This window comes from Cupressus sempervirens, chromosome 5, assembly GCF_028749045.1.
Source record: "Cupressus sempervirens isolate cs-2001-9-10 chromosome 5, ASM2874904v1, whole genome shotgun sequence".
In the NCBI taxonomy this organism is placed as follows: domain Eukaryota; kingdom Viridiplantae; phylum Streptophyta; class Pinopsida; order Cupressales; family Cupressaceae; genus Cupressus; species Cupressus sempervirens.
In genome coordinates, this window is record NC_143122.1 from 592,291,728 (window position 1) to 592,304,593 (window position 12,866).

General features: G+C 36.3%; 1 protein-coding gene across 3 annotated transcripts in view; it reads right to left on the minus strand.

The window, feature by feature from the left end:
* LOC149557319 (uncharacterized) overlaps positions 1–12,866 on the minus strand; it is a 202,974-nt gene that overhangs the window by 89,105 nt on the left and 101,003 nt on the right. For all 3 annotated transcript variants that reach the window (XM_089832001.1, XM_089831999.1, XM_089831998.1), the window contains one exon: positions 5,022–5,134. In XM_089832001.1, the coding sequence (XP_089688127.1) occupies positions 5,022–5,134 (113 nt within the window). The remainder of the gene's footprint in view (positions 1–5,021; positions 5,135–12,866) is intronic.

Genomic DNA, 12,866 nt, shown 5'->3' on the forward strand with positions numbered 1-12,866 from the left:
TTATGTATGTATGTGAGTTATTGCTTCCGCTTTGTTACCTCTTGATTGTTTTAATCTTTCAAAAATATGTTTACCAAACTTGGTAACATTATTGGTTAATCTATTTTGGGTTCTCTGGCAAGGCATTACAGAAGTCTACATTGAACAACATAAAGGATTTATTCCAAAAAAAGGTAAGGATTTAGTTTCCGAATTACACAAAGCATTGTACGGTCTAGAGCATGCACCTAGAGCATGTTATGAAACACTACATTATTAATTAAGATCGGATTTCAAACAAGAAGTGATAACTGTAATGTGTATTTGAAAGCTAAAAGTGAAGACAGAGCTTTGATTGTTGAAATCTTTGTTGATGATATAATATTTGTAGGAAATGAAACAATGAGTGAATTATTTGTTGAAGAAATGAGAAAAGAGTTTGAAATGTCTATGATACGAGAGATAAAATTCTTTATTAGATTGAAAATACAACAAATGAAAAAGAGGAATCTATATAACTCAATCCAAGTATGCCAAGGAGATTTTGAGAATATTTGGAACAGAAGACTCAAAACCTGTCGATACACCTATGGTGACTGCCTACAAATTGTCAAAGGAAGATGATTCTAAGGAAGTGAATGAAACACTGTATAGATCAATGATTGGAAAATTACAATATGTTGTGCATTGTAGACCTGATATTGCTCATGCAATGGGTATAGTTGCAAGATTATCATCAAATCCCAAGGATTCACACATGATTGTTATTAAAAGAAAATTCAAATATCTGAAAAGAACTAAAGATTATGGTTTATAGTATGAAAAACAAGGAGACTTTAATCTCAAGGTATACACAAATGTTGATTTGGCAAGAAATGTTGATGATAGAGAAAGCATAGGTGGAGGAGCATTTTATCTTGGTAGCAGATTAGTTTCATGGACAAGCAAGAGACAGAACTGAATTTCACAATCTAGAGCTAAAGATGAAGCTAAATATGTTGTTGTTACTATCAATTGTCAACAAGTCTTATGGATAAAGCAAATACAGGAAGGAATACATGAAAAGGTAAATGAATATGTTGTTATACACTGTGACAACACTAGTGCTATAAACATATCAAAGAACCCAATGATGCATTCAAAGACTAAGCATATAACTATCAAGTATCATTTTCTAAGAGAATAGGTTACAGGATAAAGAGGTAAGGCTGGAATACATTCCTACTAAAGAATAAGTTGCAAATATATTCACAAAACTACTACCTAAGAAGAGCTTTGAATATCTAAGAGGTAGACTAGGGGTCCTACCCCTATTTGCTATCAACTAAGGCAGAAGATGCAAGTTGCATCAATTCGTAGCATTCAACAAAATATCATAAGCATGAATTGATATACAGGTGGACTACTATATGGAGAGCACTCTAAGTCACGATGATGCAAGAGTTGAACATAACTTCTCAAAGGATAAGTATAGAAAGGTTGATTGCCTTTGGCATTGTTGTCAAAGGGGGAGATGTATGAAAGTGGAGAAGTGAGTGAATAGACAGAACTGTGAATATTAATTGAGAATAAGGACACATAGGATAAGGATGAACAATCCTAGGAGGATTATTGGTTGCAAGATAGGATATACTTAATCGGTGGATGGTTGTGCAAAGAACTAAGTATTTAGGCAGATGTAGTGGAACATATTCATTCCCACTTCTGTCTATAAGATCAATAGTGTTTTCCATCAATGCCAAAGGAGGAGATTGTTGACATAATTGATTTAGTTGAATGATTAATGATGATAAAGATGGTATTGTTGTTGTTGATATAGTAAGGACTAAAACATGATTGATAACATGATAATCAGTTATATTGTTGTCATTGATGTCAAACTATTTGGCATGTTGTTTTAAATTTTTAACGTATTCTAAAGGAAAATGTTTTTGTTGCACATAGATGTTAAGTAAGGTGAAAGATTGAGTAAAGATTGAGTAGGTTATGAAGATGGGAATCTTATCGGGTAACAGTTGAGGCAAACAATGGTGGAAAATTGAATGCTTTGATTGTTGGATATGATTCATGCCAATGTTGAAATGTCATGGTGAAGATAATGAGTAAACGAGTAAAAGTATAAGTAATATACTAAGCTACAAGTGATGCAGACAGAAAAAGTCTAATAGGTAAACTGGACAAGGAAATAGGTAAAGGAAGTATCTTATCGGTAAACTGAAAAGTGAACAAGAAGATTGGATATATCAGTACAAAGGAAAGGAACTTATTGGAGATACTAAAGGCTTATCGACGAACGAAGAACAGTTGAAGAAGATTTGCGGCATAATTCTAAAGTATGATTTACTATTGGAAAGAATGAATTATGTTGGAGAGCCATCAAGCTAAGGCATGATTTGAGGAAGAGGTGATGACATGAAGATCGAGGTAATGTGTTTAAGGATGGATTCATGTAGAAGTTTCTTCAAGGTTGAAACAACTTATGAATGAGAAGGACGAAATGATCAAGATTCTAAAGATTACTCTGGAGCATTTGATTTGGGTAAAAGGTTTGTAATCAAAGAGTTTCTACTTAAGGAGAAGACAAAGAAGAAGTTTGATATTGCAGAGTATTGCATAGAAGCTAAACATTGTGGAAAAGTGTTGTTGCGAAGGAAAACAAAGGAAGATACATAATTGAGAAAGGATTGGAACAAAGGATCACATAAGGTATGTTGATGTATTACAAATCGTTGTTGGATCTAATTAAGTAGAATAGTGCAAACTACAGATCATTTGTTAGCTGTTACTTTAACAATTGTAGCAGTAAAATGCATTAATCAGGTGACCAAAACAGGCCTACTATAAATCCTTTAATAGGGTGGCATTTTGAAAAGAATGTCTAAAATCCTCTAACAAAGTTACTCCTAACAAGGCATAAGACTTTAACAAGTCTCCAGGGAAATCCTTAACTGGGTAACATTTGACAGTGCTTGTGTAACCCTTAATTTGACAGGCTCCTAGCTGAGCATATTTTGGAAGAGTATAAATATTTGTGGGCATCGTTCTCATATCGTGGTTTTCACCCTAATTGGGTTTCCACAAGATAAATTTGGTGTTATTATTATGTGGATGCTTTTATGTGTTGCATGATGATTTAATGTTTATTCTACCGATAGTGTTGTTATTAGGTTAAAGAAGTTTTAATCAATAAAACTATTTGATAAAGTTAATTGGAATTGTCAGTTTTTTTGGATTGGTGATTACTGATTCACGCGCCCCCCCCCCCCCCCCCCTAGTAATCATTCCTATACTTACACTATGTACCTCATGAAGAAGCAACAACTTCTAAATGATTATCAATTGTATTTCTAGAAGTCATTACAAGGTGACGATCTTACAATGACTCAATCTTCTATCATAATGAATATCATATGGTTGAATTCTCTGTAAATCATGATAAAATATATCTTGTAAATCAATCAAGAGATAGATATCGCCACATAGATATCTATGAGTTGTATTATATAGATATATCACAGTGAATTAACATTCGTAAACAAATCCTGATTATAATGTTTGTATGGTAAGTATCACATGGTGATACATGTGCAAATACCTTATAGGCATTTGAGTGCTTGATGAATATCATACGACTTGATATTCATAGGCCATTGCTCTGAGTACTTGGTAAATATCATGTGACTTGATATTTGTAGGCCATGACTCCTGATATCATGAGATGATATCATTATGGTGGATATTTGCTGATCAAAGATATTAATGGACATGCCATTATAACAGATATTATTGTTTCTATGCTCCCTAGCTAAGAGGGAGTGTTGATGATTTGTAGCTTCAGTCGGATAACTAAATAATATGCAAATCATTCTTAGATATATATCTATATATAGAATAGAAGAATGATTACATACATAAGTGTCTTCATATAAATTTGAATGGTATAATTGTATTTAATATGCATTTATAATAAACGGGATTATCTAATTCTATATAATATATAAATACACACACACACACACAAACACAAACTTTTATTATAAATCATATTAAATGAAGTCGACTATGAAGTGACTGATTACAAATTATATGAAATTCTGTTTGATAGACATAATGATTTCCGGGGGGGTGCATTAATATTATGTTTTGAAAGGCTGACTAAAAACAGCCCTAGAGCCATGTCCACATGGAGACATGACTCCACGTGAAGTCATGTCCACGAAGGATGTGACTTAATGGGGAGTCATGTCTCCCAAAGGGCATGTCCCACAAACCTATATTTATAATCTTCGCAGACCGAGAAATAAACACAGCGAACACAAATATATTCAAGTCTTCAAAGTGTATTATCTTCTGCAACCAAAACAGATATATCAGACAATACAGTCTACAATCAGACTTACTTTCTTGAATCATTAAATTCTATATTGATAAATAGTATCAATAATAAATAAACAGAAACAAAATATACTTTGCTAAATCTGATCATCGATTTTAACATATATCTTCCTAGCACTGTATTGTATGTTTTCAATTAGATTGTGATGCAGTCAAATCTTATTTTGCCACTAGGGTTGCATATGTAATCAACATAGATAGATGTGGTTGTAAACTTTTTTACAATCGGGAAAAATGTGCATTTCAAAGAAATAAAAGTCATTGTATCCTAGTGTAAAGAATCTTAAAGGACTGAAAGAGGGAATACAATAGCCAACAACCAAAATCGATTCCCAAAACAAATAATGATTAACAAGCTGAAACTTGACATTTGATATTGCATACAAAAGTTTAAGTTCGCCTTTTTCATGGACATGTGAGACTGTGATGATAAAATTTGATAAAGCATTGAAGAGAATTGTTTGTAGCTATCTTTTCCTTTACTAGGTTTACTAGTAGAGAAAAAGAAAATTAAAATCTCAAGGATGAATTCGGATTCAAGGAAATAAGATCCCAATACTTCTATTTAGTGCTTTAAAAAATACAATATATCTCAACCAAAAAAAACTATCACAATATATCTACCAAAATCAAACAACATATTTCACCTTCCAAATCATCCCACATATCATAAAGTGCAGCAAAAACAAGAGGTCGCTCATCTTGAAAATGTATATAGAAAGGTTGTTTCTTTGCTCCATCCTTTTTCCACTCATAGAACCTGAAAATAATTAAAATAACATCACATTAAGATCACAAGACTTCATCAAAAAGCTAAGAAATACTACTAACATCTAGTAAATAAATATTAAGAAAAAAAATAACTTTGTGTAATCTACACAAAGCCTTTCAACCATCAAGCAACAAAACAAAATTACATATAGCTTGCAAGACCTTATATTAAAAAGCTACAAACAGCATATTACCCTATTTCACCAACAGACAAATTATTTTCGTAAAGCAATGAATATAGTGGAATAACGAAAGATAAAACCTACATTTCATGAGGACAGGTCACCTGGGCATTTCTGACCAGCTCTATACTCTATGACATGTTGTTGGTAAAAACTATATTGTAGCCGACAAGTTGAGTTCGTATATGAAAGGTCACGTGATGGTTGAGTCACCCCTTTTGGAAGTATATGTACATCGTCCGAATGGAATTATGGAGGATCATTGTATTGGAATTGCATATGTGCTTATATGAATAAAATATCTAGTTTTGCGTTACATTCTAATATCTTAATGCAATAAACATCCATTTACCCTGTACGGTAAACATTTGGCGTTCTTGCCAGTAGAACCTAGTATACAAGAGGTGTTAAGAAGATTAATGACGAATCTGCTCAATAAGGACAGGAATAAAATACAAGACAAGGATGACGTACAAGATGAGGTATGCATAGCACGGGAAGCATTAATACTCACACAAAAACTGAAGCGCAGACAGAAGTTTCAGCAGCTCACCGACGGGCACCAAAGTGGTAAAGGAGCAAAGACAAAGGGAATGCATTCACCTAGCAAACCAAGGAGTGACGAGGACTTGCTTGAAGAAACGCGCCAAAGATGACGTACAAGATGAGGTATGCATAGCACGGGAAGCATTAATACTCACACAAAAACTGAAGCGCAGACAGAAGTTTCAGCAGCTCACCGACGGGCACCAAAGTGGTAAAGGAGCAAAGACAAAGGGAATGCATTCACCTAGCAAACCAAGGAGTGACGAGGACTTGCTTGAAGAAACGCGCCAAAGATTGAATTTGGTAGAAGAGACAAGGGAGGAGTTCCTAAACTTGTATACGTCAAGGGTAGAGAGTCTAAACGAAAGGGACCCGCACGGCTCGAGGTGTCGAAGGAACACGAACGTGGGGTGAACTCTTCATTCACAATACACCTGACGAACGGATACAAGTACAGAACCAAACTTCGCTTGAAGAAGATCTTTTCAGACCGAATATCGTGGTTGTCCATAATAAGGCAATTATCCGAAGTAGCGCAATTGTGCAGAACAACATGGGTACTCAGAGCAACGCGGGTACTCAGAACAGTTGGGGTGCACAACAAGTACCACAAATTCAGAAGAAATTAACAATGGCGGGACCCAAAGAAAAACTACCGAAGTTTAATAGTGATGGGATGGCCGATCTAGTCAGACATTGTAATACATGTCAAACAATCTGGACAGCGAATGGTGTAAGGGATCAAGATAATTGGGTCCGACAATTTCCAGTGACCCTACGAGGTGTAGCGATTGATTGGTTTTCGGATGCCGATCCACAGAAGTTAACTTCATTGTCGAACGTCAAGAAAGAATTCATAGCAGAGTTCCGACTACTGAGGGATGATAACAAGATAGTAGCGGAAATCTACAGTACCAAACAAGGCAAGAATGAAAAAAATTGTGTATGCGAGGCTGAAAGAGCTGGAAGCGGACGGTTTGAAGAAAAGGTGGTTTGTCAAAGGGCTACGACCATCATTGAAAAAGAAGATGAAAATTGTACCTCCAACATCATACGTGGATCCATATAATCGAGCAATGGACTTGGCGAGTGCACAAAAAACAAGTAAAAAGAAGAAAAACAAATCATCGGACTCAAAAGATTCATCCTCTTAAAGTAGTAGTGACTAGGACTCAAGTAAGAAGGTTTGAGCACTACGAAAGGACATGTTAAGTATGATGGAAAGAATCCTGCCCAAGTGAGAGAAGGGGAATTGTGTTGTACGGATTGTAAGGAGGACCACAAAAATGGCTCCTGCCTGAAGAAACAATTTTGCGATATCTGTCAAATTGTGGGACATTCCACCAAGGAATGCCTGTTCAATATGAAAACGAAGGGACATCAACAAGTATACTAACGCAAGAAGTGTCCACTTCGGGAGCAGAAACGAATACGAACAATGATGTGGCAACCTCAAAAGGGTACCATAACAACCACCGACATAGACGAGACAGTAACAACAATAATGGGGGTTGAAGTCGGATTCAATAGGATCCGAGTGGACGGCCAATGATATAATGTCGTGCGTGCAACCTCTGGGGACACTTCACTAAAGACTATACTACGAAAGGAACACTATAGCTGTTGTACAAATGCTGTGGCCTTGGAGACCATGAGGATTCAAAATGCCCTAAGCCCGAGGTAAACCTATTAAGTACAGAAACATGTGATGATGAGTAGACATTAGTCATCACTCGCACGCAAGTGAAAATGTATCAAGATCTGGAAGAGGAAAAGGAAAGGTTGCAGCAAGCGCAAGCAGAATTAGAAAAAGAAATGGAAGCTGAAAAATTACAAACAAAAAACACTGTTGGTACCTCAAGGAGGAACCTAGCAAAACAAAATATCATACAATAGGTAATGCAAATTGAGGTTCCCATGAAGCTAAATGACCACCTCACAATGCCTCAGCTACGGACTGCAATCCTGAACAAGACACCACTCCAAAAGGCAACAGAAGAGCCAAGGAAAGATACACAAGGTGGAAGCAGAACAACTACGAGAGACCCAATGCTAATTGCACTCACTATAGGAAGACACCCTACAATAGTAGAAATGGATATTCTCAAAACCATCCTCATGGACACAATCATAGATAGGGGATCAGGAGTGAATGTACTACCAGAAGATATATGGAAGATGTTGGGGCAACCTACATTATGGCCACCCACATTTCAACTGCTCACATTTGATTAACATGGGATCAAGCCTTTAGGGACTCCGATGGCGCAACCTGTAACCATTTGGACAGCCATTTTCACTAGATTTTGTGGTATGCCATTAAAAACAAAGGAATATTGGAAAAGGAATACTTTGTCCATGGAAGGCGGAGGTCGGAGATTTGTAAGTGACATACATACATAGATGGTAGGAGAGTAGGTACCATCGTCAAATTTTGAAGGTGAAGGAGACGAAGGGAAAAAAACGAATACAACCCAACGAAGAAGAAATCTTGAGACTAGGAGGAGGGTCCAACAATAATGAACTGGACTCACTAAACAGTCTACTCCATCGGCAAATGGAAGACTATGAGCTCTTTTTGAGCTATAACATGTTAGGGGTCGACGATGGAAATAAAGGAGAGGAAAATGAATTTTCAAAGGAATATAGAAAGGTGGAGGAAGGAGAGATGCAGATAAATGAAATACTTGTGCATACATTTAGTGAAGACAAGCCTACTAAATACAAAGAACCCACACAGAAGACGATAAACTTAGGGGACGAGGCTAACACAAAAAATATATTTGTCAGAGATGACTGGAATCCAGTTTTGAAAGTAGCAGAGTTGAAAATATTTATGGAATATAAGGATGTTTTTGCGTGGACGTATAAAGACCTGAAAGGGGTATTGCCGGAATTATGTGTCCACCACATCCCACTGATAGAAGGTACAATACCCGTACGGAAGCGAACGTAATAGATGAACAGAAATTATGCGGTATAGGTTACAAATGAGATTAATTGGATGCTCGAAGCAGACATTATTTTTAGGGTACAAACGAGTGAATGGGTATCACCAATTGTGATATCTCTCAAGAAAGACACCACGCAAATAAGGATATGTATGGACTTTCGATGCTTGAATGCAGTAATGACTAAGGACCCATTCCCGATACCGTTCACCGACAATATTTTTGAAGACATTGTAGAGCATGAAATCTATTCATTCATGGATGGATTTTCTAGATACAATCAAATATCCATCGCAAAAGAAAGATAGGCTCAAAACAACTTTCATAGTAGAAGATGGGGTATACGCCTACAACAGAATGTCATTCGGTCTATGCAACACCCCTGCAACGTCTCAAACAATTATCCTGCACATCTTCGACAAGATGTCAATCGAGAATTTCAAGGCATTTTTAGACGATTGGTCAATTTTCACTACGAAGGACAAGCCTCTGACCACACTCAAAGAATGCATGGAAAGATGTAGATGAGCAAGACTGCCACTTAACTTGAAGAAGTGTAGATTCAAGGTACTGCAAGGGAAACTATTAGGGCACATCGTAAGCAAAGAAGGATTAAAGACACATCCTAACAAAGTATGGGTAATCTTGGAAATGCCACCTTCAACAGATGTGACTGAGGTAAAATCATTCTTGGGACACATAGGATACTACCAAAGGTTCATTAAGAACTTTGCGAAAATATCTTACTACTCAACAAACTAACATGCAAAAGAGAACCCTGCAAATGGGAAACTGATCGGAACAAAGTCTTTGACGGATTGAAAACACGCTTAGCCACAACACCTATTCTAGCTTATCCGAACTGGGACAAGGAGTTCCATGTACATGTCGACACATTGAACTACGCAATTGCAACAACATCAACATAGACAAGCGATCACGGATTGGTCCATCCAATGTACTTTGTAAGTAGATTATTTGTCTAAACAAAAAAAGAATTATAGTACAACAAAGCGGGAGCCCTCAAAATGGTGTACGCCATGCAGAAGTTTAGACATTACCTATTGGCAACTCCATTCATATTTTATGTAGATCATCAAGCGTTATATCTCATGAACAAATCGATCATCCAAGGACGAATAAGCAAATGGCTATTATTGCTATAGGAGTTTACATTTAAATTTGTGGTACGGTCGGGGAAAACCCATGTAAGCGTGGATCATTTATAAAGGATCAAATCGGGAGAACCACCGGAGGGAGTCAACAATGATTTTTCCCAATGCACAACTATTCTAGATTCTCATACTACCATCCCGGTGCATGAGTATCAGGGAATATCTTTCAACAAGGCAATTTCCTAAGGAAATGTCGCCAAGTGAAAAGAGGAAATTGGTGTTGAGAAGTCGAACATTCCAATTGATTAATGGATTGCTGTATAAGATGGGACCCTACCAGATTCTATGACGATGCCTTCTAGAGGAAGAAATCCCAAAGGTATTGAAGGAAGCACATGAAGGACCCGCAAAGAGGACATATGGAGCTAGATACAATTACACAATGGATACTTCAAGCAAGATTATGGTGGCCAACCGTGCACAATGACACTAGGGAGCAGGTCGTTCCATGCAATACATGTCAGAGGGTCAAGAAATCACTAAAGAGGGACTTCATGCCTCTGAAATCTTCACACGCACAAGAATTATTCAAACATTGGGGGTTGGACTTTATCAGACCCCTCAAGGTGAGTAAAACCGGACAACTCTGCAGTAAGCACAACCAGATTAATCTACAAGCAAATCATCACAAGGTATAGAATCCTGCTATAGTTGACAAGTGACCGTGCGGGACATTTTGTCAATCACATCATCCGGCTGCTGACCACAAAATTCAAAATATATCATACTCTATCGAGCTTGTACTATCCTAGAGCAAACAAACAAGCTAAAGCCTCAAACAAAATCCTAGTTACAATAATATACAAATCTTGCACAATTGAGAGCAAGAATTGATAGGAAAAGTTGTCATCGGCATTATGGGCATACCGGACCTCGTACAAAGTCACCATAGGACACACTTTGTTCCACTGATGTATGGTTAGAAAGCCATAGTACCAATAGAATTCATGGTACCAGGTTCAAGAATAGCAATCGAAAACAAGTTGGGAGATATGGAAAGTCTCAAGTAAAGATTGCACAACCTGAATAAACTTGACAAATGACAATTACAAGCGCAATGGGCTACCAAAGTTTCACAGTGCAGACACAAGGTATGACACGACAAGCATTTAAAACTCAACAAGTTCCAGCTAGGCCAATTAGTTTTAAAATATAATGGGCGCAACAAAATCAAACTAGGCAAATTTAAGGTGAAGTGGCTGGGGCCATATAAAATTCGTGAAGTGGGCGATAACGAAGCAATAAAGATACAGATGCTCAACGGAAAGGACGTGACAAATGCAATAAATGGTTCAAAATTAAAAATCTACCATGAACGAATGGTCTCAGGAGAAAAGGTAACTCCTTCAAATGAATAACTCAAAGACAACGTAAGAATATAATAAATAATAGTAAATTATATATATAAGAATAATAAATTTAATTATTTTTTCTATATATATATATATATATATAATAATTATAATAATTAGATGAAGAAAAGAGCAAGAAGAAGAGATGAAAAAGTGAACACTGTACCAAAAGGGGAAATCACTAAAGAGGCTTAAAGAGGTAAGTTTGGCACAAAAAGAGATAAAGATACATACCGTATAGCCCCCAAAAAGAAATAAATATAATATATATACCGTACAACACCAGAGGAAACAATATCTAGCTACTCGTACAACTGGTAAACGAGCAATGAGTAAAGAGCATTTACCGTATAGTACAACCTCACAATGACAAAAAATATGCTAGTGATAGGAGTGGTCTAGGGTAATGTAGATAGTGGACAAACACTCCTAGATATCCCCTACTTACATAAGTTACTCTTAATCAACTAAGAACAACTTTTTCCTTTGACTATCCTATCTATTCAGCCTTGCTCGTTAGTTTGAACTTCATTTTATGCCTCCTTACTGGTTCACTAGTTCTTGCAAGGGTTGGAGGCATTTTCTAAGGTGTCTTGGACTTCTTTTCATCCATTTCCCACGCTTCATTCATTAGGTTTCAATAAAATCAACTTTTCTTAGGTCTTAACTAACCTCATGTCATATCAAAGATATACAGTTAATACTCCATATACATAGGAAGATAGTTATAATAGTTATGTTCGTGTGAATGAGATAAAATAGTTAAACGGAAAGTTTCATAACTAACAATTTCATCAATGATTTTAACAAAGGAAAAATCTACGTATCGTAGAATTCAAAACCGAAATCCATCTAGGGATGCTTCTGCAAAACCCAGGTTAATAAATATATGCCGCTTAGGAACAAATACCTATAACACTTTATTGAAACACCGTTACCATCAAATACCATTATATCATTTACTGTATCAAATACCACTATATCAATTAGGGCATCAAATACCACTATATCATTTAGGACATCAAATACCACTGTGTCATTTAGGGCATCAAATACCACTGTATCATTTAGGGCATCAAATACCACTATATCATTTGGGCGTCAAATACCATTGTATCATTTAAGGCATCAAATACCACTATATCATCCCTTCTCCTTCCATTGCTAGGTATGGCAATAACATTCAATTAGAAAAATACGCTCATACTCATCATTCACATAAATGGAAGAATGAAATAACAATCCATCAGATAAACCTATCTCTTGCATATCAGTATATTCCATATTCAGTTGGAAGATCAACCGATCTAACTGGTTACTAATTACATTGACGAGAAAAGTTACTTTCATTAAAGGAAATAACTGAATCATTGATATAAATCAATCCATCATATCTTCTACTTGTATGAACACCATCAAAGTAAAATACCTGTTACGAACAAATGTTTGAATGCATAACTCATCTTTGTCTAGTGCATGTCTTGGCATCTTGTGGAGAGGAAAAACATTGTTAGG